Consider the following 24,520-nt stretch of genomic DNA (forward strand, 5'->3'; position numbering starts at 1 on the left):
CCGCCGAGCGCTGCGCTCCGCCCCGCCCCGGCGGTACGGAGCCTGCGCATGCGCCCGAGCCGGCACTGCCCTCTGCACCCGCCCGCGCCGCAGGGCCGCGTCCGCCTGCCGTAGGTCCCGGGGGGCGGCGGTGGGGTCCCGGTGCTGGCGGGCGGGTTTTTGTCTGTCACCGGCTCCGCTCTCGTCCCCTTTCCCCAGCCCCTGCCCTTCCCCAGGGCCTCGCGGTCGCCTCAGCTCCCGGGGTGGCGGTGGCACGGCTCCCCCCGCCTTGCCCCGCGCCTTTCCGCCGCTGGTCCCCCCGGCAAGCCCTCAGCCCGCGGCCCGCCGCCTTGGCCCCCCCCCGCGGGGGCTCCGGCGGGGACCCCCTGCCCCCGAGCCTGTGTGGGCGGGCGGGTGTGAGGGGTGCCCTGTCCCTGCCCCGCCTTGCCCACAGGAGGGGGCTGCGGCTGCGGCTGCGTGCGGGGAGGGGGGTGGGCGACGAGCGGCGGTTTGATTTGCGGGGGGTAGATGATCCTGTGCCCAAGCGTACCCGTGTTTTCCTTCGGAAATACGACAGGGAACGGGGTGTCGCAGCCCCCGAGGCCGGAGCGGTGCCGGCGGTGCCGCTCGGCCTGCAAAGGCTGCGCCCGAAGTTGAGCTTAGTCTGTGCGAGGGAGGGCCTTCTCTAAAGGGGCAGAAGCCTGTTGGCATCATGTCTGGCTCTTTACGAAGTGTTGTATATTTCGTGGCTGCTGTTAAAAGCACCTGGCGTGAAATTTAACGGTACGATGAAAAGTGATATTAAGGCCGAAAATGCATTAATCTTTGAAGACGGGATGAGCTAATTGTACAGAACACTTCCAATGAGCTGGCTAGGGATTTATTTTCCCCCTTCCTTTTTCCAGTTTATTGATGATACATGTAGAGATTGGAACATTGATTTTGCCTAATAGGAAAATATATATCCAAAATTGGGAGGGACGGAGGGAGGAAACAGTGTTCCTTTTTTCCACTGAGTAAATAAAATGTACTGCTGGTATAGTGATAGTTTAAAATTATTGAAATAGCATTCCTTTCTTATAGATCATGCTGTTATTTTTTAAATTATATTTATTGTTTCTGTTCTGTCACTCTACTGTCAGCTTTCCACAAGTGGTATGGGCTAAATGTTTTCTAAATAGCACATATTAAATTCAGATTTTAAAAATTTCAAGTATTTTAAATGTGGCTGAGTGTCTATAGCATCATAAGTCCGCTTTTAGACATGGCTGCAAAGTAAGTAGTAAATACTGATCACTGGACCTTTAAATACACAATACATGAACATCACAGTCATTTTTGTAAGGATAGTGCACAACTGGAATGTCTTGCAAGTAATATAAATATTTTTTCTCTGGTTTTGAGATAGTATTTGACCTATCTCAGAAAGCATTCCTTCAGTCCTTTGCTGGTTTATATTTTCTCTCTGGTCTTGGCCCTAATCCTACAAAGCACTAAAAATGGACTTAATTTGAAACACAAAAAGGCCTAGTGGATACACAAATTTAAATATGTGCATTCTTTGCAAAATTATGGCCTTTGTTTATATCCGCAAATGGTTCAGCAAGGAAAAGAAGAATTTAACTAGAAAAGCTTTTCAGTGCATCATTCACCCATTGCTCCTCACTCAAAACAAATTATTTTTCTCCAAATTTTGCTGTTGTCACTGGGCATAAAAGTTAAGATTGTTTTTAGTCCTTTGAGTTACAAACCAGAACTTTTTCATATTTGCAAGCATGCAGAGGAGAGAGAATTTATATTTAGAAAGTTGAACTGAATTCAAATGTCAGTTACTGCTGTTGTGAAACACAGTACTCGCTGCAATTTGCCATTGTTTCCAGTATAGGGATGAGACATTTATTTCTTTTTAGTACTGAAATAACAAGTTCAAGACTGTGGCTGTTACAGCACCTGATAACAACATGAACGTTTAATTCAAATCTGCAGTTTAAGAACAAACCTACATACCTAGCCTTATTCTTTCCTGTCACCCCTGTGCTACTGAGGCCAACGTTGGCTTGTCCTTGCTTCTTGTTACCTTGTCTGGTGAGTGTGAAACCTGATGATTTTACTTATCTGGGTAACAGTTGTACTTGATTAGGGTTTCTGTAGCCAAAATTTTGTCAGACTCTTAACTGTATTTTTTGTGTTGGTTTTGAAATGCACAATATCACAGAAAAGACTAAATGTCTCTCCAGCTTTTTTTTTTTTTAAACTTTTTGAAAAGTAGTGTAATTTACTATAGGAATAAAAATTTTTAAAAAATGGCTGTGTTTCATTTGGAAATTGGATATCTTTAGACCTTTTTTAGATTCAGTTATTTTTGACTGTCTATGTCAGCATATGATGAAAAAAATCTTGTAAGATTTTCATACTCTTTAGTGTTTATTGATACTATAGAGACATAAGTAGTCAGCTTTTATCAGTGTGCAAAAGTACTTGACATTAACACAGTAGGAATGTATTCTTTTAAGTCTTAAGGGGAATTACTGTTTTCTCCAAAAGAAATCAGTCATGGCTGACGACTCTCAGAGAAACTTTCGATCAGTGTATTATGAGAAAGTGGGGTTTCGTGGAGTTGAAGAAAAGAAGTCACTGGAAATTCTGTTAAAAGATGACCGGTTGGGTAAGTTGATTTCACTGTTTCTTCTATTTGGTGATTTGGGGCTGGGGAGGGAATAATAGAAAATGTTTAGCTGCTGTCCTTAGTACTCATTTAAGTTTTGCATCTTTTACCACCAATGTCTCAGTTATTACTGGCAGTCCTTTGAGTTTCATATCAGTTTCAATCAGATCTAAAAGTCTGATTTTTAAAACTGCAGCTAAGGATTTGTCATGCTTAGGTAGATCAGAGACTCAAACCTATTTATAATTAATTTGCCTTAATTTTTTTTTTCTCTTTATTTCTCTACAGATATTGAGAAGCTTTGCACATTTAGTCAAAGGTTTCCTCTCCCATCCATGTATCGTATACTGGTGTGGAAAGTGCTTTTAGGTATGAAATATAACATCTGTGATCTTCCGTAGAAATGAGTGTGTAGGAAGGTATATATTTTTTTGTTTTATTTTGTTTTTGTTTTTTTTTCTTTACAGAGTTAATGACATGGATTATTCTATACTACCTTGCTTACTGATACATATTTAGTCTGTTTTTATATTCACCTAGGATGTACAAGGGCAATCATAAAACAGTATTCCATGCATATTTTTTGAGAACTTTTGCTGAACTGTACCTAGAAGAGTGTGTTTCTATATTTAACTGTGTAACACTACTCAAGTAAACTTATAAAATGGAATTGAAGGGTGGATTATAATAAGTCACCGATACTTGATAAGATACTCAGTTCTGTTCCTAAAATAAAAGACAATTAAGTTGAAGTAAAGCTGTGATTAACCTTAAAAAATCTGGGCAAGGTATGGAATGGATGTTTATTCTAAAGAGAAGCTTTATGTTCTATAAAATCTTGGTTTCTTCTGGTTTTGCTTCTGGCTTTAAATTGTATTTGCCATTGAAGAAGTTTTGAGGCTGGAGACAAACTATGGTATCCCCAGAAACCATAAAAAACCCCATAAATAGATTCTGTTTTCCTTGAAGTGCGTTAGATGACTAATTAAAAAATACTAATGATTTTGCAGTAACTGGTCAAGTGTGTTGGGTTTACTAGATGCGAGGTCATGTCACTTGGAGACAGGAGGGGTTGTGGGAGGTCCAGGAGTTCTGACCCTTACAAGGTATCTGGAGAGTTTCCATTAGAGCTGCTGCGTGTAGAGAAACACTGCCAGATTGAGTGTGAAGGTACATCGTCTGACTGAATCTCTGGAAGAGAAGTGTGATTTACTATACTGTTGGTGGTGGAGCGTTGTGCCAGTTTTGAAAAGCTTGATTGTGGCTCCCGTGCTCAGTCTTGTATTACCAGGGCTGTGGTGGCAGGAAGGGTGCTGATAGCTGAAATGTTGTTTCATCAGGGAGAGACCAGCAGCATCAGTCTGCAGACTGGCTTGGAAGCTGCTGTCTTTTGCTGTCTGTTAGCTATCCTACTTCTTCTTTGTCCTTTCACTCTCCAGAATGTGTGATACAAATCCCATGTATATCTCTTACATGAACATTTTGGCATGTGATTCAGAGTCAGGAAGATTGGTGACTCCACCCTCAGAATGAGTATTTTACAGAACAGTTTTTCTGTGTTTTAGGATGTTTGTTTATCTTAGGCAGTGCCATGATGTTGAACTATGTTCAAGTAAATGTCTTCTGTTTCTCTTCTTGGTCTCCATATTCCACTACAGTGTCTGGAATTTGAAATAATGTATTAAAAAGTTTTATCTGAGTTCTAAACAATCTTTTTTTTTTTTCTTCTTCTTTTTTTACCCTCCAATTTAAAAATTGTGGCTTCATATTCCTGATTATTTGGATTTGTAAGCCTTTTTTTGGGAGAGGTAGTAAATGAACAATGCGCAGAAGGTGCAAGATCTAATTGTAAAACTTGAAGTTCTTGGCATTGATCATTGAACTAACAGAGTAATCCTACTTGATAAAAGCCTTTGCCGTTAAAGAGTACCGATTTTAGGATGAAAAAGATTCTTGTAACCTAGGCCCTAGTGAAGCAGTCAGCATAAAATATTTAAAATATTAGTAGCAGGAAATACAGTGTAGGAGGTTTGGACAAGTGACTCAGTACAAGATCCTTCAGCCCAAATTATAATAGCAAAATACAGTCTCTTGGCAAAATTGCAGCTCACTGCAGAGCCAGTGGTCTATCTTTGACTGTTTTAGATAGGATGATTTGTGAATCATATGATAACACAAAACACCTTCTGAGTTAACTGTATGGAAAATTTTATTGGTTCTTTAACAGATTTTGTATTTTAAACACAGAGTGATATATTTCAAGTATGCATACTGTCATTCTGTATACTCCTTGGGTGAACAGAGGTACAAAGACTTTTCCTATGCTGCATCGTAGTGTTAACACTCATTAGAAAAGCTGGTGTTCAGAAGGGCAATGCAAAATATCTCTCCCTAAATGATTGGAACAACAGCACAGTCCATTTCTGGTGGGAGGTGTTACATGTCTAGATAATGTTAATAGTTTAACAACAGGGAGTCTGTCCTGTCAGCAGAATTATCTCAGACACATACCAAGGCTCCATGCTGTCCCATGTTATGTGGTATATCAGCGATGTCTGTTAACTTCCTGTTCAGGTATGACTCATGATGGTTTCTAGACATCCCTGTGGTGCTTAAGCTTCTTTTCTGTCTGCCTAAGGTAGTCTTCTGTATTTGAGGAAAGCAGTTGGCAGTATGTAAATATAAAGTCACGATGTTGACTCTGTTTTTGCATAATGTGAAAAATGTCTTGCTCTGTCCCAGCTTTTGAAATGCAGACAGGTTTGCAGTTGGAAAATAAAAGATAATTTTCTGATGTGCTTGTTACTAAAACTCAGCCATTCATGGTTTAACACTTGGCAGGAATATTTTTTTCTTTAAATGAGAGATAAGAGCAGCAGGTAGCCTGTTTCAGAACTGATTTTTGAAGAATACTTTGTTCTCGTAGGTTTCTACAATGGGAAAAATTCTGCTCCACTAGTGATATGGAAGTAGCATTTTTTTGCTTTGGTGTATGTAAGATCTTATTTCTGTTGAAGCCTGTGACATTTTTGTTGTGAACATCAGCCCATGGCAAGATTGAGTCTTGAGTGAGGCGAAGGATTGAGTGAAATGTTGAGCATCTCTTCTGGAGATCGTAAATAGTTTAATTTTCTCTGCCTCTGTACTTAATACTTTTTTTTTCCCTTTCTTATTTTTCCTCCTAGGAAACTGGAAAAAATATTTGTGTTGTGCTAAGAAAGTAAAAAACGTTACCTCACGAAGTGTTTGGGTGGTGTTCTTAGGTTTTAATCTGTAACTGATTAAACCTATATGTGGTTGATTTTGCTTCTTCATGTGGTTTTAGAGAGGATTAATCTACGATACAGTGATTAAAGAATTTTCCAGCAGAGAGCTAACAGTAAATTAAATAATACTGGAATGTACAGTATTTTTGCATTTGCATTAGTTAATCGCATGTACATATATTCTCTGGTCATCTCAGACGAAGTGTAGAATTTGAGAACATGAACAGCTAATGTATGTAAAAATCATTCTGCATCTACCTTGTTTTCAAAATAAATGGAAGCTGGGCACAAATACGCAACTAGTACTGTATTAAAAACTACAGGTAGGTATAAACAAGTAAGATTCACAATTTAAAAATAAAGGTGGTTGGAGAGGGAGAATAAAGAAATTATTTTTCAGCTATCTCAACAATGACATTTCTTATTGGCATACAGATGTGGTATACAAAAGAGTTAGCATTCATTTCCGAAAACCTTGCAGAAGAGCTTGAGAAACAGTAGTCTTAAGGGTAGATTTTGCCTATGCTCAGTTAACGTGAAATTCGTTTTTATAAGTATAATGCTAAGGTGCTTTGTTGGTCCATTGACTTCCAATTTTGTAGAGTTTTTCTCCCTGTATTCTTTGACCAAGTTTATAAACAAACTGCAGTGCCAGGTCCTACTTTTCTGTAGGCTGGAGTTGTAGTGGAAATTTAATTTAGGCAGATTTCTTGGAAAGGGAGTTTGAGTGCTCTGTTTTTTCTCTTTACAGTTGCTTATCTCCTTCCTTCTCTCTTTTTAAATTTTTTTTTTTTTTTTTTTTCCTTAGGAATTATTCCTCCTCACCATGAATCTCATGCTTTGGTGATGAAGTACCGGAAGGAGCAGTACTGGGATATACACCATGCTCTTCGTGTAATTCGTTTTATTAATGATTCTACCCCACAGGTAGATGTTTTCCTACGCATACATCAACTGGAATCAGGAAAATTGCCCCGAAACTTGGCTTTTCCATTGGTCAGTTGTCATTTTAACAGTCTTTTAAATACAGTATTTTATTTAACTTCAAACTATAAGCCTGTGAGAAACTGAGCTGCAAGTAGTCCCACAAACGCACGTAGATAGACAAAGTAAGGTGAATGGGGAACAGAGATGTACTAGTATAAAATGAGGCATTTTAGTCAAAGTGCTTTTCTCTTTTTCTTCCCCTAAGATTTTATGCCTTAAAATCTCTTTTGTGTATTTTGCCTGCTAGGCTTCAAGCCTTTTGTACTCTAGTGCACTTCAGTTTCTTTACAGTACTGAAATGAAAATGACATAAGATTATCGGAGCTTATATTCTTAGATGTCCTGGAACAAAGATAATTCAGAGCCAATACAAGCAGCGACTTATTGTAAGTTACATCATATATTTAAATTAGTTGTTTTTAAATCTAGATTTTAATGTACTGACCTCTTTTTCCTGTTAGTCTGAACTGATCCAGGCTTCTGTCAGGTAATGCATGTACTCTGTAGTTTACGGTGTATTCCCATACGGCTAAAGGAGTCTGTTTTAATGATGAGTCTATAGTGTGATGATAAAAACAGTGTGTGGATCTTATGTATAAGCCTCAATGAAAGAGGAGGTGATGAAAGGAGCCATGGGACTTTCTGAAGTGCTTTTTATCCTGTATTTAATGTTAATTTATCCATGTTCACTCTAGTCCAGCTTACTTTGTTATTTTTCACCTGTAATAAAATTTGACAAAAGAACTTAAAAAAAGTTAAAAATTAAAAAAAACCCACATTAAAGTTAACATGGAAAATTTAGTAATATTTTGGACTGGAGGATTACATACAGCATTCTCTTGTTGGAGGAGGGAGGGTGTTTTTGTGCCCTTACCATTGCCTAGGAACGTGGCCATCCTACCCTGCAAGTTTCCTATAGAGAAGTTTCCTTGATTTGGGCCTGTGACCCAGTGGGCTGAAAATTCATTCCTTCTAGAGCAGTATTTTTTTCTGAGCAAGTGTTTTGTCAGTCCATCCCAGAGCACTAGCTGCTTTCAGTACTGTGATGCGGTTTCATAGAGATGGTGTTTAGCAGACCCACAGTTATTAGTCCTATAACTTCTGTTTGTTTTGCTGCAGAAAGCACTTGTTCTCTTTATGCCAGCCTGTTTTCAGTGCAGTAGCTGTCCCCTTAAACTTATAAGAGGTTACTGCTTGATAGTAATGCAGATGTTTTGTTGTGGAGGCAGAGGGAGTATAAAGATGGTGTTGGATTGGTCTAAATATTTTGAAATGTTTGAGTCACATGTCACAGAAGTCTGTGAAATACATTTTGTGCATCTGAAAGCAGAGAGTTTAAGTAGGGATATGTGTGTATTGCAGCAGTGTGTGTAGTAGAGGCATATCCCAGTAGTGTTTAGACTATCCACATGTTTTTCATGAGTTGTAATCTGTTCAAAAGCTTGTGATACTATAGTTTACTGCTACTGATGGTTACATCAGATCAGACTGTGTACACATATCTGGCTTGTTACCCTGCCTCCTGATGTAGTCAGTACTGCCTGCGTAAGGAAGACTGTAAGAAATAGGGCAAATATAGAGCCTTTCCTTGTACATCTTCCCAGTTTAGACACTTTCTGATCTAGCTGTTAGCATGAGGTCTAGCTGGTTTAGAGTTAGTTCCCGTCCATCTACCCTATGTGCAGTCATACTACTGTGGTTTAGGCATGCTGGTACTTCTCTTAGGAAAGTATGTCCTCAGGAGAAAAGATGATGGTGTACCCATGACATGCTTCTGGTCATGTATTGTGGGGAATAAGATGCTCGTCACCTGGGAAAGATATTTATTTGTCTCTAGGAAGATGTTTATCTCAAGCCAGATGATTTTGTGTATGTTGAAGGTAGGCATACAGCTCATGGCTGCATTGTTTTTTCAGTAACTGCAACAGCTGTGGCAATGGTGTTTGAGGGGCCTGTTCGGCCCTTAGCAAGGAATAGGATGAAAAATTCTGCTGCTGTGCAAAAATATGGGGCATAGAAGCAGGATTATTGCTGCCTTGTTAGGATGTAATATTATCTCATTTGAGAACTTTGAATCAGGATTGTTCCAAACTCCTGTTGTATGTTTTGGTTTTAAAAGCAAGACAAGTCTTACTTGTTCTGCTTTAATAGGTATTTGTCACCATAATGCAGCTGCTGCCCAATGTTTTGTTTATGAATGTCAGAACAGCTCTTTGAGTATGTTGATTCTGGTTTGTTTTCCCAAGTAGCAGGGAAAATGAATATAAGAATAATTTAAATCAGATAGTCCAATACTTCGTGTAGTTCACTTTTTTGGCTTTGTTTTCCAGGAACCTGAAGATGAAGTGTTTCTTGCTATTGCTAAAGCAATGGAGGAAATGGTGGAGGATCCTATAGAATGCTATTGGCTTGTCAGTTGCTTTGTGAATCAGCTGAGCAGTAAGCACAAAGATTCATTACAACAACTGGTAAGGAAAAAACACTTTGTGTGTGTGTGTGTGTGTGTGTGTGTGAGGAAAGCCTGCCATGGAAAGCATTAATATCTGGAGACAACTGGAGTGCCAGAGGTGACACCCTTGGATTCTGTTCCACCAGCTGTTTTGAGAAAATGGGAGGAGTGCTTTTTCTGTTGCGATTGTGCTGTCCTGTAGGACGCTCTGTCTAACATAACATTAGAAATTGTTTTTGTTTACTACATGGTAGTTTTCAATTACATCTTATTTTCTTTTTAGGTTAGCTAAAGCTTACATTATATCTAGTTGAATTACATTTCTCAGAAATTGGTCACTTAAGAATTTTCTTCATTTTAAACAATTAAAAATTTCACAAAGTTAAGAACATCTTGATGTATGTCTGCTACTTTGTAGGCTACATCTTTGGCATCCATATGCTGCTCATTGGATGATACACAAAGCACAGTTGTTTTGCTTTGTGAATGGAGCAGGGTACTACGTCTTCAGAGAAACAGTATGTTGCAAATTAAGTTATAATAAAAAGTGGAATAGAGTTCTTCTGGCACTGATCATTTAAATGCTCTTATAGCATATTAATTTTGAATATCTTACTGGTTTATAAAATTAAAATTTGATTGTAAAGAAAATGCATACTTATAAAAATTACAAAAGCTTTTGTAATTCTTCAAATAGTCTTAACAGGTAAGAAACTTCTAGTTAACAATATCACTGAGATGAAGGTATTAGAGTACCTGTGCACTAGCAGTCACTGAATGAAAATTCATTGCAGAAAATTATGCATGTTCTTTGTTTGTTATTCTTTTGGAACTAAGAAATACTTTTTAAACCTACCTTCTGTTGCTGGACAGGATACATTCAACTATACCAATTTCTGTAATTCCTTTCAAAGGACAAGTTTTTGTTTTAATACGAACATTGTACCAAGACTCTGGATGTTAGAATATAGACAAAGGAAGTGTTTTCTCCCTTTGACAGCTGAAGGCATTAGCTGTTTACCTCATTATGACAAAAAGCATAAAAGTACTCCTGAATTTACAAAAATTTGTATTTTGTGACATTAGAATTTAAACAAAATGAGAATTATCCACGTGTTTATGCTTCTAAATACTTTGGATTTTTAAACAAGAAATCAATGTCCAGCTTTTAATATGTTGCACAGGGATTTACTTGCAGAATTGATTCTCTGGGTTTTGCTGCATTGTGTGTAGACTTTTTTTTTTTACATGTGTTAAGGCGATTAGGTTTGAAGTGAATGAAACTCAGTTTTACTTCTGAAGGTAGCAGTAATTAGTGCATGTTTAATCTCTGCATTGCCTTAAGCTCTCAAACACCTCCTTGCATTAGGGAATACTGCATATTTTGGAAGTTCTGCTAATGGTCAGCAATTCAAGGAACATGAGGTTGTTTGTTTAGTTAAATACTTAATTACCTAATTGCAGTTGTATTTTGGAACATGATGTTTTTAGTTAAAACAATGCAAGTTCATTATTTTAACCTGTTATTTTATGCCGATTGAAGTTTTAAGACATTTCTTGTCTTACAGTGCGTGTTAACTATGGATGGAGGGTACTCTGATGTGAGTTATCTAAAATTTTGCAATTCCTTTCTCAGCCTAAAATTCTGGAGCAGTATTTGAACATTGAAGATAACAGGCTCTTGATGCATCTGAAAGCATGTGCTGCAATGAGCAAACTCCCTTATGATCTTTGGTTTAAAAAGTGTTTTGCAGGTTGTTTACCTGAGTCCAGTTTACAGAGGCAAGTTCTGGTTTTTTTTCTTTCTATTTGTAATTACATAGTAATTTTAGCTTTTTGTCATCACTAGCAGGCAAAGAGCTTTCCTTACTTTTTCTGTAAGATTATGGAGTTAACTTTATTGACTTGGAAATGATATAATCGGATTTGATTCCACTTGTTACAAGATAATCTCTGTGTGATCATTTCTCGCATTGAATGGAGTTAAGTATAGTGGTTGATTCTGTTAGATACTTCCTGCCTCCTAGGATTTAAAACTTCAAATCCCCACTAAGTGATAGATAGCTGAATGGTAGTTAGTTTTCAGGCTTTTTAACCAAAATCCTTGCTTAGGGAGTGATTGTAATATTGTATTATCATTAGACAAAAAAGATTTTGGAAATGTGTACTGGTTTTGGCTGGGATAGTTTTAAATTTCTTCATAGTAGCTTGTATGGGGCTGTGTTTTGGATTTGTGCTGGAAACAGTGTTGATAACACAGGGATGTTTTAGTTACTGTGGGGCAGTGCTTACACAGAGTCAAGGCCTTTTCTGCTCCTCACCCTGCCCTGCCAGCAAGTAGGTTGGAGGTGCACAAAAGGTTGAGAGGGAACACAGCTGAGACAGCTGACCAAAGGGATATTTTGTACTGTATGATGTCATGCTCAGGAATAAAACTGGGGTGGACGTTAGTGGAGGGATGGCTGCTTGGGGACTTGCTGGGTACCAGTCAGTGGGTGGTGAGCAATTGTTTTCATTGGCATCACTTTTTTTTCTTGGGTTTTGTTTTCCCCTCTCTCTGTTATTTTTTTTCCTCTTTTCCTTACAATTTAAAAAAATTACTATTTTTTTTTTAAATTATGAAACTGGTTTTTATCTTAACCCGTGAGTATCTCACTTTTACCCTTCCAATTCTTCCCCCATCCCACTGCTGGGGGGGCAGTGAGTAAGTAGCTGTGTGGTGCTTAGTTGCTGGCTGGGGTTAAACCATGACAGAATGTTTATTTTAAAAAGTACTAGGGCAAGTTGACTATTACAAAGTTAATGAAATAGTGCATTGTATCAGGATTCTACAGTTAGAAATAGGTTGTCCAGCTTTTAAAAGGGGAAAATTCTTGGGCATGGTACTTCACTGAAGAGATTTTGAAATGAAGCTTGTATGATTTCTATAGTTCTGCTGCCTGAGAACTATTGGAAAGCAGAAAATTCAAGCTAGATGTAAAGCACCATATACTTTCTGCAGTAACAAGAGTTGCTAATAGCTGAGCAGGAGATGGCACAAGGAAAACAGGGGTTTCATTTTCAGCTGCCTGAAAACTTTGAGAAGTAACAAGGTTCAAGGGAAGTTTCACTCCAGCACCTCCAGGATTTCAGTGGCTAGTACAGGAACCTAGCGTGGAAACAGAGATCTCTGTAGAATGCTCTGTAGAAAATGCTTTACGATGGTAAAGTTGGTTGTAATCTGAATAGTGAATGCAATCTTGCTTGTTTATCTGCTTGTTTATCTAGATTTCATGAAGGAAAGTGGGAAACAGCTGTTTTAAAAAATGTTTTATTTGCCCATATGAAAGTAAGGGGCTTTTAGGGAATAAGCTATAAGATTAGAAGTCATGCTCTCTAGTCTTGTCATACTGTGGTCTTTGAGGTTCTGTATGTTTTACTGTTGACAAGGAATATGTCTGAGAGAAGAAAATCTTTTGAACCAAACCTGATGGATTTGGTAGTACACCTTTAGGTGTTACACTGTGTGCAGCACAGTCATTGTTACATGGCAAGTTCTTCTCATCAAGCACCATCATCATAAGGCTCCAGAATAGTGCTCTCTGGGTAGTGGTTCTGTGTGATGTGGTGGTTAAAGGCTTTTACTACCTTTATGGCTACACAAATTATGTAAGCATGTATAAAATGTTTATTACATCTTTAAAAGCAATTGAACATGTATGGTTTGCCTGCATCTCTATTTCATATTTGCATTTGTAGGTTACTTTCAGCAGATAATGATTGACCTTGTTTCGTTGTGCTTTCTCTGTATGAAACTTAATGCCTTAAAACTTAAACTACTGTCAGTAGAAGTGACTGCTCTACCTGGGACTTGGCAGTTTCTTCAGGCCTTTTTTTCTGTAGGCTTCTATGATCTGAAATAACCTTTGCAAACTACTGCATTAGGAACCCCTTTGCATGTCTTCTAGGAGATACTTTTATTTAGAGTTTATGTGATTTAATTTTGCTACTAGGTCTTAGAGCTGAGAAGTAGAGCTGAAAGAGGAACTTGCATCAGAGCAGTTTTGCTGTTGGAAGATTCAGAGGTTTTTTTAAATTTGTGTTGAAACTTGTATGGAGCTGTGTCATCTGGATAGTGTAAAAGAAAAAATCGAGATGAATTTTGATTTCATATTTCATCTTGTCAGAATCTTTACTTTCAAATTTCTACCATTTTGAATCAGTTCATTTATATGAAATATTTTGTCTAGTTAGTGTATTGTTTAGCATTCTTGTATACTGTTTTACCTTTCTGAAATAGAATATTCTGATGACCTGAAATTTTTTAAATACTCCTCCCCACTCCCCCAAGGTCAAAATATTGGCTTTTTGTATCACTATGGAGTAAAAACAAATTTCAGTGTTGGTACTTCTGATGGCACAGCAATCCCTTTTCCCAACAGTTCTTGTGGGAACATGATAAAAGTGCACTTTTTCTTGCCAGTTTAGGTTTCTGAATTATTCAGTTGTAATCATAATGGCCTCATTTACTAAGGAAATAACATACTTCATGGGTAGCATGTGACAGATGAACTTAATTAATGCTTGGAGATTCAGTTTGGATTAGAATCTAGAAGCCCGAATGCTTATCTGAAATGTATCCAAATGGCAGTGTTGGAACTGCTGAGAACTGAAAACAGGTCTCCAATTCTCCTGTGAGTTTTACTTTCTTTTTGTTAAGTGAGAGATGATCTGAGCTCAGTTTTTTATGATTTAATTTAACTTATGATTTAGCACTGTATTTCTTAAAGAGGTTGCTTGCTTTCTATAAATTGTAGTCTTCTCTGCCAGGCAGCTAAATCTAAATTTCATGGTTTTCTTTTTTTCTCTAACGTGTACGAGATTTGTATATGCTGTGCAGAAATTGTATCCAATAATGGTGAGATGAAGTTGCATAATACCAGCTTTACTCCTGACAGGCATTGTCATTCAGTATAAATACTGTTTTATAGCACACTTCTTGTTATACCCTAGGTAAAATTTATGCATCAGTTTAAATGGGTTTGGAAAATTTATATAGACAGGTTTCATGTAGAAAATTTTCTTTTGAGCCTATGCAGTGTCTTTGCTTGCCCTAATACACTTGACATATTATGTGACAAGCTTCTTAACAAAATTCTTAAAGGTGCCACATTGGTAAAAGAGAGGACCAGACTGGCCGTTCCGAAGGCACTGTATCCTCAGGGTTCTGTATCCCACCTGGAATATAGACAGTGTGCTTCCTAGAACATGAACCAGCCTGTAGCACAGGTTCGAGAGGGACAGAAAGGCTTACTCGTCTCTGAAACAGGGAGAGAACTGGATCACACCTTTGTTTTTATACTCACATTGCCCAATTTGCTTGATTTCTGCAACAGCATATCTGGTCATCTGTTGAGTAAGCCCCATGTGTGGAGAGCTTTCAAATGGTGCTGTGTGGCCCCTCAACCGGAGAGCCCTGCTGTTAAAGCTTTGTGTTTCATTTGTGGCTTCAGCTCTACAGGCAAAATGGCACTGTGGCTGCCAGTTTATTTGAGCACCGTCACCCCAGATGATCCAACTACAGCAGAAGTAGTGCAGCTTTGCAGATATAACTGTGAATAAGCCAGGCATTTTTAATGGCCTAAAGTTGCCAATCACGTATCATGCCCCTGACTAACAGGGTTTGTATTCTGCGCTGAAGACTTGGCATTAGCAGGACTGTAATAGCCGATGGGATGTCGTTAGGTTATTAGCCTCTGGTAACTTGTTTGTAGCAAAGTATTTGGTAGTTCTCCTGAAATCTTGTGGCTGCCTTTCAAACTGGCACTACCTCATGTATTAATATATGGCTTCTATAGTTTTACATCTGTGATTTCCATGTCCTGCATAAATTACATCTAGATGTAAAAATGTAAGTCATTTGTTAGTAGAAACAACAGAAATATGAAAATTGCCTTAAATTTACTATGAAGTGGGAGGTCATAAGAATGTGCATGTGGGCTACTACTATAGAGAAACTTAAGTTGGTTTGCCTTTGTCTAAGTAATTGAGCTGCTTCCCAGCTCTGGAGACAGATGGGCACAAGATCATGACGTGACATCAGGACGAGATTTGTGCGAGCCTCATCATGTCCCTCCATGCCCAGTTACCCTTGGGAGGACACCAGAAGTGCAGGCAGAGGAGGAAGCATTGGTTCTCTTCAAATGTCTCTGGCCTGGATGACTGGAGGACCAGAACTAGGGAATAAGGTTGAGTGTGCTTACCCTGTAGCCTAGGGGAAAAAGCTGCGAGATTAATGATAATACTTCAGAAAAAGAGAGAGCAGCAATGCTGTGATGCTTTTTGTATACTACTGCACTGTAGTGGTTGCGGAACCTGAGAACTGCCTTGAGAATGCCATGCCCTCACCCACATGCACATGCAGTGTAAGTCATACCTTGTCTACAGAAAAAGCTCAGTGAAAAGTAAATGGCTTCATTTGCATAGTCCTTGGCATACTCTTTACCTTCATAGCTTCATGTTTCTTTTTATTTTTCCTTGTGGTTGTTACAACTATTTCACTGTTCAAGAAATACCTACAAGAGTGCTCCTGCAGTTAATTGAATACTGTTACATTTCACAGAGGATGATAGTCACAAAAACCATATTGAATTCAGTGTATACTTTCTTTTTTAACATTCCTGGTAGGGCTACAGGCACAGTTGCACGACATTTCTGTTAGAATTTTCCCATCTCTAGGAGTATCAAAAAATGGATAAAAAGTTGCAATCTCTGACAGTACACTTGATATTCAGTGTTTGCTGTTACTTAAAAAGTGAAAGTAGAATACTTACATTATCATCAATCGAGATACAATGTATAAAGGCTGATACATTAGAATAGAATCAGCAACATATATGTTTCCTTGAAACTGCTGTGGTTTTTTTTTTTTCATTCTAAGTAAACAATTTTTTGACACAGTTTATGTTGCTATTTCTGGCTCTACTGGTATAGACAAGGTGCTGACTGCTGGTCTGTTTATCGCAGTGTCACACAATCATTCCCCTATTGCTGTTGCTGGTGGAGTTGCATTGAGAGTAACAATAGCTGGAAATGTTAAGGGGAAAAATACTGCAGCAGACACAGCTGGTTAGTGCTGACATCTCAGCCACTTCGCTATGCACCCTCTTCCAAAATTTGTTAGACACTGGTGATTCAGATACTGCATCTGTTTTTCTATTGTTAAAACATTTGTTCTGGAATTAGACTAAATAATGCAGGAAAACATTAGAGTGTTTTCTAAGCATGAAATGTAACCTACTGGAATGTAATTATGGAAACTGAAGTCAGGAGACTTGGAAGCAAAATAATGAAAGAAGGCTGGATATTTTATAATAGGATTAGTAAGTTTGTATTCAGATTAACATGAGTTTTAATATGAACTTTAAAAATTCTTTCCTGTTTTTGAAGTCTGCTACACTCTGTATTGACATTCATAATAACAGTTTTGATGCCCATGAAACACATGGGGAGCTGTTCTTGGATTCAAAACAGATACATTTGCTAAGGAAAATGTATTAGAAGTAAAGATGGAGGACCTGTGCAGTGTGGAACAGGAATGTGATCTCAGTTTTCTCATAGCCTTGTTGACGTCAGGTCTAGAATCTTTAAGCATCAGTGTAATATTTACAATGATCACTTGTCCTGGGATGCTTGAGCCAGAAAGGAAACAGTAAGATTTTCATCTTGGATTATTTATTGTTCCGGCCCATATGGGAATTATATTCATTTTTTAATAATAGCAAGACAGGGAATTAAAACTAAATTGCAAAGGGGAAAGAAATTGGCAGTGCCTTTTTTCCTATCTGTCTGTGTGGGTTTTTTGTTTGTTTCCTTCTTTTTTAAGAATAGTCCTGAGGATTTTACATATTCTTCTCCTCATTTCTTCATTATAAGTTAAATTCTAGTCTAAATTTTTTGATGAATGGAGAGGTTGTGAAAATAGTGTGGAAAGAGTTATGTGAATAGAAGGTTAAGAAACTGACAAAGAATTGACTTAAGTCACAGTGTGAAAAATAAGCACTGTATAACAGCAACAAGCATTCCACATTAGGAGTTATAAAAGCATTTCACAAAAAAAAATCACAGAAAGGTTGATGTTGGCCAGGACCTCTGGAGGTTGTCTGGTCCAACCAATCCCTCTGCTCAAGCAGAGACCCCTAGAGCAAGCTGTGAGTTTTGAATGCCTCCAAGGATGGAGACTCCACTACCTCTCTGGGCAACCTGTGCCAGTGCTCAGTTACCCTCACAGTGAAAAAGTGTTTCCTGATGTTCAGGAATGTCCTGTGTTTCAGTTTGTGCCCATTGCTTCTGGTCCTGTCACCAGGCTCCACTGAAAAGAGCCTGGCTCCGTCCTTTTCAACCTCTCCCTTCAGGTATTTATATATATTGATGAGATTCCCCCCTGAGCCCTCTCTTCTCCAGGCTGAACATGTCCCAGCTCTCTCAGCCTTTCCTCATAGGAGAGATGCTAGAGTCCCTTAATCATCTTCATGGCTCTTTGTTGGACTCTCACTTCTTAAATCCTTGTTTAAAGGTGTGATACCTACTCTTCAATTCAGCTGTCAAAGTTCATGTTATACCTGTGTTGTGTTCTCCTGACACTCCAGGCTGAAGGGCAAGTTCTTCTGAGAAAGAAGGTAATATAAAAATTGAGTTGTCTTTCGAAGAAGCACACCCATAGATCCAAGTTTATAGGTGGGCTGCAGAAGATATTTTCCAGTTAGTGTTACTGTATTCAGAGATTATGGAGGATAGTATGTGATCTTTGTCCCACATGTTTTTATTTGGAAGGAGAAACACTCTTAACAAGTGCCCAGAAGGAGCAAGAACAGTAGTCCTCAGAAAGTCCTTCTGACACAGCTCTTAAAATTCAAGAACTAAAAATAATGCAGGCCCATAAAAGCTGCCATCTGACAGATGGTTTCACACTGGTTTTGGATAATCTTTCATCCCGAGTCTGTTGAGTTGGGCCTGAGATAGAGCTGCTGGATGAAGGATGATCTCAAATTGTTGCAGGCTGTTTTAGTAGCATGGATCCCTTTTAATATTCATTGAAGTTCTGTTGCTAAAGTACTTGCAGCCTTTGGAGGCCCGCCCTTCAGGTTTTGTTAAAACTGTGAGGTCCAGGTACAGTTTCATACAAGTGGTAGGAGTGGTTAGGTAATTTTGAGAGAGTCTGTGCACAGTGGGATGGATTGAAAGACTTAATAGTTGTTCCTTGTGCTTAATGTAAACATCATTGATTATATCCTGCTGGTATTATCATATTTGTATCTCATACAGCAATGACCTGGAATATTTAGGTTCTTGAGATGTAGTAGTTCAGTATTACATCCTTTTGAATTTTCAGCTACTTAACTGAAGAGTGTCTTTATGAGGCATGCTAATAAAGCTTGTTTCCTTTTTTGCACTAGGAAAAATTCTCACCTTTACCATACACTGTAGAATAGTTGTCACAGTTCAGGCTGTTAAAACAAGATTTGCTTTTTGTATTTGAGCTTATAAACAGTTCCACTTCTAAACAAGAACACACCATGTCAATACATTACTGCTTGCCATCACTCTGCTCTGTACAGATTTAGGAATTGATAAAATGTCTTTTATTTACCCTGACCCGAATAATTCAATACGTGGCTGTTATTCAGAAAAATAATCTGGAAAAAGGTGATTGTACAAAGACTGTTCTAGCAGATAAATAAGCAGATAAGCACTACAATAATGTTTAGTGATGCCTTTTCATCTTTCTGTAGAGTTTGGGACAAAGTTATTAGTGGGTCCTGCAAGATTCTCGTTTTTGTTGCTGTGGAGATATTATTAACGTTTAAAATGAAAATAATAGCACTGAATACTGCAGAAAAGATCACACAGTTTTTGGAAAATGTAAGTATTCTATTGTGCTTTGCATCACCTTTTATGGTTTATAAAAGTGTGCTTCAGCCTTAGTCATTTGCCTGTTGCAAACATACCGTAAGATACTATTACATTACTTACTGAGAATAGTGTAGTAGTACCAAGGTGAAGAGAGAATGCACAGAGATGAGAATAGTGGTTTCTTCTATCGGGAGGTAAGGCTTTCATAGAATGAAATACTTTTTAGGCTTTGGGGAATATGTTGTCTATATTTGTATGGATTTGACAATATTCCTTGTGATACTAAACGTTTTTTCTGTGAAAGTAAATGCAGACGAGGTTAGGTTAATTTTTGTGGAAGCTTCTTAGATGGTTGGTTTCTGGCACCTTTTTTGCTCCTTGCCTGAGTGTGAATCTATAGACTCAAGGTATGTTTTCTGTTGATGTAAGGGTGGGGTCATGAACCTGACCCTGAACTTTTCCTCTATGAATAGTAACAAGCATCACAGCAGGGTTGTAGGATCCGCATGTGACCTAGGTTAGTTAGATTAGATATATTTGTGGTCATGTCTAGCCAGTATGAGTTCTGCCTGATGCTGGGTTAGGGATGTGTGAAGTGTGGGATGCCTGGGTGGTCATCTTACTGTTTTGTAAATAAAAGTTTTTTGTCTAAAACCTTGAGGTAGTATGGTGCATGTAGGACTAAGGGATGGTGGAATGGTAGGGCAGAGAGATGGGATTCTAGTTTTGTTTTCTTTTTTATAAAGAGAGAAAATCTGAACTGGAAATTTAAAATCGTTATTTGAAACAAAATAGTCCAAATAAAGTACTCTGACAAGGCATCTTGCCCTGATCTTTTGTAGATTCCTCAAGATAACACTGATGCTATTGTCAGCAAAGCTGTTGATTTGTGGCGCACACACTGTGGGACTCCAGCACACTCAGTCTGAGAACTTTCTTCGCTTATGACAGCTTGGGGAAAAAAAAAGACATTTGAAAAGACATTTTACCACTCTTCCCCATCCTAGTGTGAAGTTCTTCATTACCTCGTCTATGTAAAGATGCTATTAAAGCAGCTAATAGCATAGTGATCAATATGTAAGTATTTTTCAATAAATACAGGTGGATTGAAGATACTTAGTGGCGGTGTGATCAAGGCCAGAATGTTTCTTGGCCAGCCAGCTACAGTATTCTGATTGCACAGTGTGCTCTCTGACTTTTGGGGAAGTAAATCCAACTCTTGAAGCAAGGTAAATAGACTTACTTGTAATTTAGAAATGTTTTTGTATGCCAGTTTGTACTTGATATAACTTGTTACTACTTGGAGGTGTTTTTAAGGTGAATTTACTAAATGTTAGTCTGCTGGAACTCTTGGTGAACAAGCATGCTTTTGCTAGAAATGTAAATGTACTCTATTAATACTGTAAATTTTCAGGTAAATGTTCAGGAAGAGGCATCACAAGTTTGTGGTAGAGGACATCGCAATGACCAGGGCTGACATGCTTTTCTGAAGTGTCTTAAAATACTTTCTTTTTATCTGCCAGCCAGCTCTCTATGGCTGTACCTCCTTCTTTGTTCTTCATGGAAGATGCTCTAGAAAGGTGGATCTGTCCTATACTAAAGTGTAACTTTGTGCAGGAATGGAGAAAATCAGTGGGACAGGTCAATATAATTCAGAATTACAAGCCAGTAATAAACAATGCCTCTGTTGAATGCTTGGCTCAAAGTTGTTGTAATTTGATTCTTATTTGGTTTAGATTGCAAAATAAATTTAATACAGAAATGTAATTCATAATGTAAGTAAAAGTAGAGTGATTAGCCATAGACAGAGATTTGCTGGAGAACTAATCTTTTTTCTTGTAAAAGTGTAAAATTCTATTTCTACATCTTGCATAGACCAGGGAATTGTATAAAAAAATGTGTTGCTTAGCAGTTATTTGATTCAAATTGATGCTTAGTACACCAAGTGCCAAGTATGCTCATTGCACTTGAAAGAGCGTGGTTAGCTTGCACTCAGTGTAGTGCAGACTTGAAATGCTTTAGAAACTTAACTTTTGTTTTAAACTAGATCAGGTTTACCTTCCAACACACTAGCGGGGGAAGCTTGGGACTCAGTTCAGGTTACACCTGAAAACCTGGGTAGATAATCTATGCTGGATTCTGAGATGATGCTGTTAGTGTTCCTGAAGTGCCTAAGTTTACCCAGTTCAGAAACAGCATGTTTGTGTCTGCTTTGAAAGCCATTGGTGTGTCTGCATTGTAGTGTAATCCATTTAGTTCACTTCAGATAGGAGCTTGTTTTCCTACTGTAGGTGTGAGAGCCGGGTAAGGATATGTGGATAGGAAAGACCACATACATTCTGTGAATAACAGCACTGCATTCTGTAACATGCAGTGCACAAGTTTTTCAAATAATGGCTGCAGGTACAGTCTGAGAGATTACCCATTTGAATATTTTTCCCTCACGCTGCACAGCTTATTTACAAAAACCCCAAAATTACATATGCATTAAAAACTCAAGCACTGATGACACTGAAGGTGTTTAGCAGTTTCAGTCCTGAAAGGGAATCAATAACTCGTATTCTGTGAAGAGAGATGCGCTGAATCAGGATTAGAAGTACCAGTTAGTGTTACTGCTTCTAGACTTGCCAGTGAGTGTTCCTCCAATCACTATTTGACTGAAGGCTCCAAATGTTTTGGGTTTTTTTTGTTTGTTTAATTTTTAATTTAAAAAAGCCTTTTTCCATCAATAGGCAGGCCCCGGAGCTGCACAGATGACAGACAGAGATCTACTTTCACAGAATCACAGAAGGGTTGAGGTTGGCAGGGACGTCTGGAGGTCATCTGGTCCAACCCCCTGCTCAAGCAGGGCCACCTAGAGCTGGTTGACCAGGACCATGTCCATGTGGCTTTTGAATGTCTCCAAGGAGGGAGACTCCACTGCCTCTCTGGGCAACCTGTGCCAGTGCTCAATCACCCTCACAGTAAAAATCTTAGTGTTTCCACGTGAGCAACAGCAATTTTACGTAAACATTACAGTGTCTGTGGGATGGATCCTCAAATGCTGCTCTACTTTAATGTCAGTTGAAGTTTATGTGCGGCTTTTTCAGCTTCATGTACAAGGAAAGAACAGGAGTGTTTCTTCAATGGAGTACATTATTTATTCTGGGCTATGCTGAAGGAAGGGAGTTCTCTAGAGAACAGATAGCGGTTTAACTCCATGCTTCCTTCTCTCATCTGGTAAGAGACATTTGTGTGTATCTTAACGGATCTATTTCCAAGCTTTCACTGTGGATTTGAGGGATACAGTTTATGCAGAAAACTTACTGAATTCCCAAAAGACTGAAAGTATGAATCAGGCTAACGTAACACTCAGTTAATTGGTGGTGATACATACTCAGTTGCACATAATGCTTTGGCTCAGAGACCTACTTCCCAAGAAAGCAGAACAGCAAAATGTGAGCTTTCACTGTCCCTAGCATGTGATGATCAGAGTGAGGTTGAGGCAAGACACCTTTAAAGTCCCAACCTAGAGCAGAGTCCACTGTTTGGGAAGCCTTGGGAAGCCTGTGCTTCCAGTGATTGTAATCAGCCTGGAGTTTGGCATATGTGACTAACAGTTGCTCTTTGACCTCTTAAACTAAAACAGCACAATAGCTGTAGTGTCCAGCCAGGCACTTTTAGCGGGCAGTCCAAGTTTGGTCATTTATCTGCTATGGCCTACTAGTTCCTTAGGCAGATTGTTTTGAAGTTGCACATAGTTGAGCCTCCTACTGAAATCTGTGGCTAAGTAATGTGGGGAAGGGGTTACCTTTGCGATTTGTTTTCTGTTACCTCTGTGTCATTCAGGAGGAGTGTGGTAACAGGTCATCTGATGGTTGTTTTTCCTGAGAAGCTTGAAAATGAGGTATTTTGTCTTTATTTACATTATTTCTCCTTGACTGGCTGAGTATCTAACTGCTTGCTGCATGCTTGTTTGTTCGTATAGAACTAGCTGCTAAGAGTGGGTTTTGTGTGTTGTTTTTTTTTTTCTCCTTCTATTTTCCCTGGAGATAATAGAAACAACACTGAAGCATTCACTTTGGAGAGTGCAAGCTCCCTGCTCAAGCCTTACCCCCCCCCGCCAAATACCTTCATGGGCTTTGCAGACAGGAAAAATAAGCTTAATTTGGTCCAGTTCTCCCCTCAAGCAGATAAACCTCCAGAGAGGTTTAGAGCAATGCCACATGTTTGTGCTCTCCCATGTTGCATGCACCAGTTTTTTTCCAGCTGACGTCCAAATGTGATGGAAACTCCAGATAAGAAAAGTAATGGCAGATGTCAGAGGATGATGCTTGAAAAATGATGAATGATTTGAACTCTAGTAAGGGGCCTGAGAGTATGGAAAGAAAAGCAGGAGAGTACGGAGACAAAAGCGGCTGAAATAATACAGTAATTGAGAGGCTGACTTTCATCGACACATGGGGGATGACTTCAGTTGAAGATGATGTCTTTCTGAACACCAGAGCTCCTAAAAAGCCAAGCTTTCCTTCATTCTGCAACTCAGGGAAGAATTTTATAAGCAATTTTGTAAAATTTGTAGGCAATGCTTGCTGGCATGGGTGTAGGATGGTGTTGCACCATCTGCATCTTGCCATGACAGCTGGTGGTGATGTCCATGCGCACAACAGAAGCTTCATCAGCTCACACTGCTCAGGAGTAGGGTGGCCGTTTTGTCCCACGCCGACCAGCTGGACTATGCAACCAGGGCATGGCCACATTGCTCCATGAGTGCTCTGCTGGACTCATGTCTGGTAGCATGGGGCTTGCAGTGCTTTTGCGGGATTTGCTCAGTGGGCTCAGCATGTTTCCCTTTTCCTCACTCCCCCTGCCAAACAGATGGCTAGTGGCCTTTTTTCTGGGCTGAAGTTTGGCTCTCAGGTGTGTGTGCACGTGGATGTGTGTACGGATCTAGCTTTTGCATTCTAAAATGGTTGCTAAACAGATATGTCTATCATCTCCTACCTCTCAGGGTTCATGTATCCATGTATGTAAAACTTACCAAGACATGTTAAAATACACATTGTTGTATCTATCTTATGTCCCATTAACAGGGAATGTTGCAAGAGAGTGACTGCAGGGTGCACCTGGCTGCCGGTTGTTCCTGTGGGCCTATGCTCCTAAGTATTTTCTGAGGCGGTTTGAAGCAGCTGGTAAAGATAGCACAAATGGTGTTGCTGAGCTGGTCACCGGGGACTGCCTGTTTAATGGAGAATTGCTTTTTTCAGCCTTCCTCTTGGTTTCCTGCTTAAAGATGGCATTAGG

The 24,520-nt window shown here is 39.0% G+C and overlaps 1 protein-coding gene across 2 annotated transcripts; it reads left to right on the forward strand.

The window, feature by feature from the left end:
- Window positions 1-45: 45 nt before the first annotated feature.
- TBC1D7 (TBC1 domain family, member 7) lies at window positions 46-20,343 on the forward strand. Of its 2 annotated transcripts, XM_010573209.1 has the most exons (9): window positions 46-110; window positions 1,890-2,064; window positions 2,524-2,644; window positions 2,933-3,013; window positions 6,719-6,906; window positions 9,228-9,365; window positions 10,983-11,128; window positions 19,117-19,246; window positions 20,080-20,343. In XM_010573209.1, exons 3-9 carry the CDS (start codon window positions 2,533-2,535, stop codon window positions 20,164-20,166), a joined length of 882 nt encoding a protein of 293 aa, XP_010571511.1. In that variant the 5' UTR covers window positions 46-110; window positions 1,890-2,064; window positions 2,524-2,532; the 3' UTR covers window positions 20,167-20,343. The 2 variants fall into 2 exon arrangements, with proteins under 2 accessions (XP_010571511.1, XP_010571512.1); XM_010573210.1 differs by lacking the exon at window positions 46-110 and having other exon boundaries at window positions 2,039-2,064; window positions 2,493-2,644.
- Window positions 20,344-24,520: the final 4,177 nt, after the last annotated feature.

Source organism: Haliaeetus leucocephalus, unplaced genomic scaffold, assembly GCF_000737465.1.
Source record: "Haliaeetus leucocephalus isolate CR32 unplaced genomic scaffold, Haliaeetus_leucocephalus-4.0 Scaffold373, whole genome shotgun sequence".
In the NCBI taxonomy this organism is placed as follows: domain Eukaryota; kingdom Metazoa; phylum Chordata; class Aves; order Accipitriformes; family Accipitridae; genus Haliaeetus; species Haliaeetus leucocephalus.

Excerpts from the sequence above, each read along its gene's own strand:
- TBC1D7 (XM_010573209.1), top strand. The coding sequence starts at position 2,533 with ATGGCTGACGACTCTCAGAGAAACTTTCGATCAGTGTATTATGAGAAA. Across the intron at positions 9,366-10,982 it reads AAGATTCATTACAACAACTG|CCTAAAATTCTGGAGCAGTA; the intron begins GTAAGGAAAAAA and ends TTCCTTTCTCAG. Across the intron at positions 19,247-20,079 it reads TCACACAGTTTTTGGAAAAT|ATTCCTCAAGATAACACTGA; the intron begins GTAAGTATTCTA and ends GATCTTTTGTAG.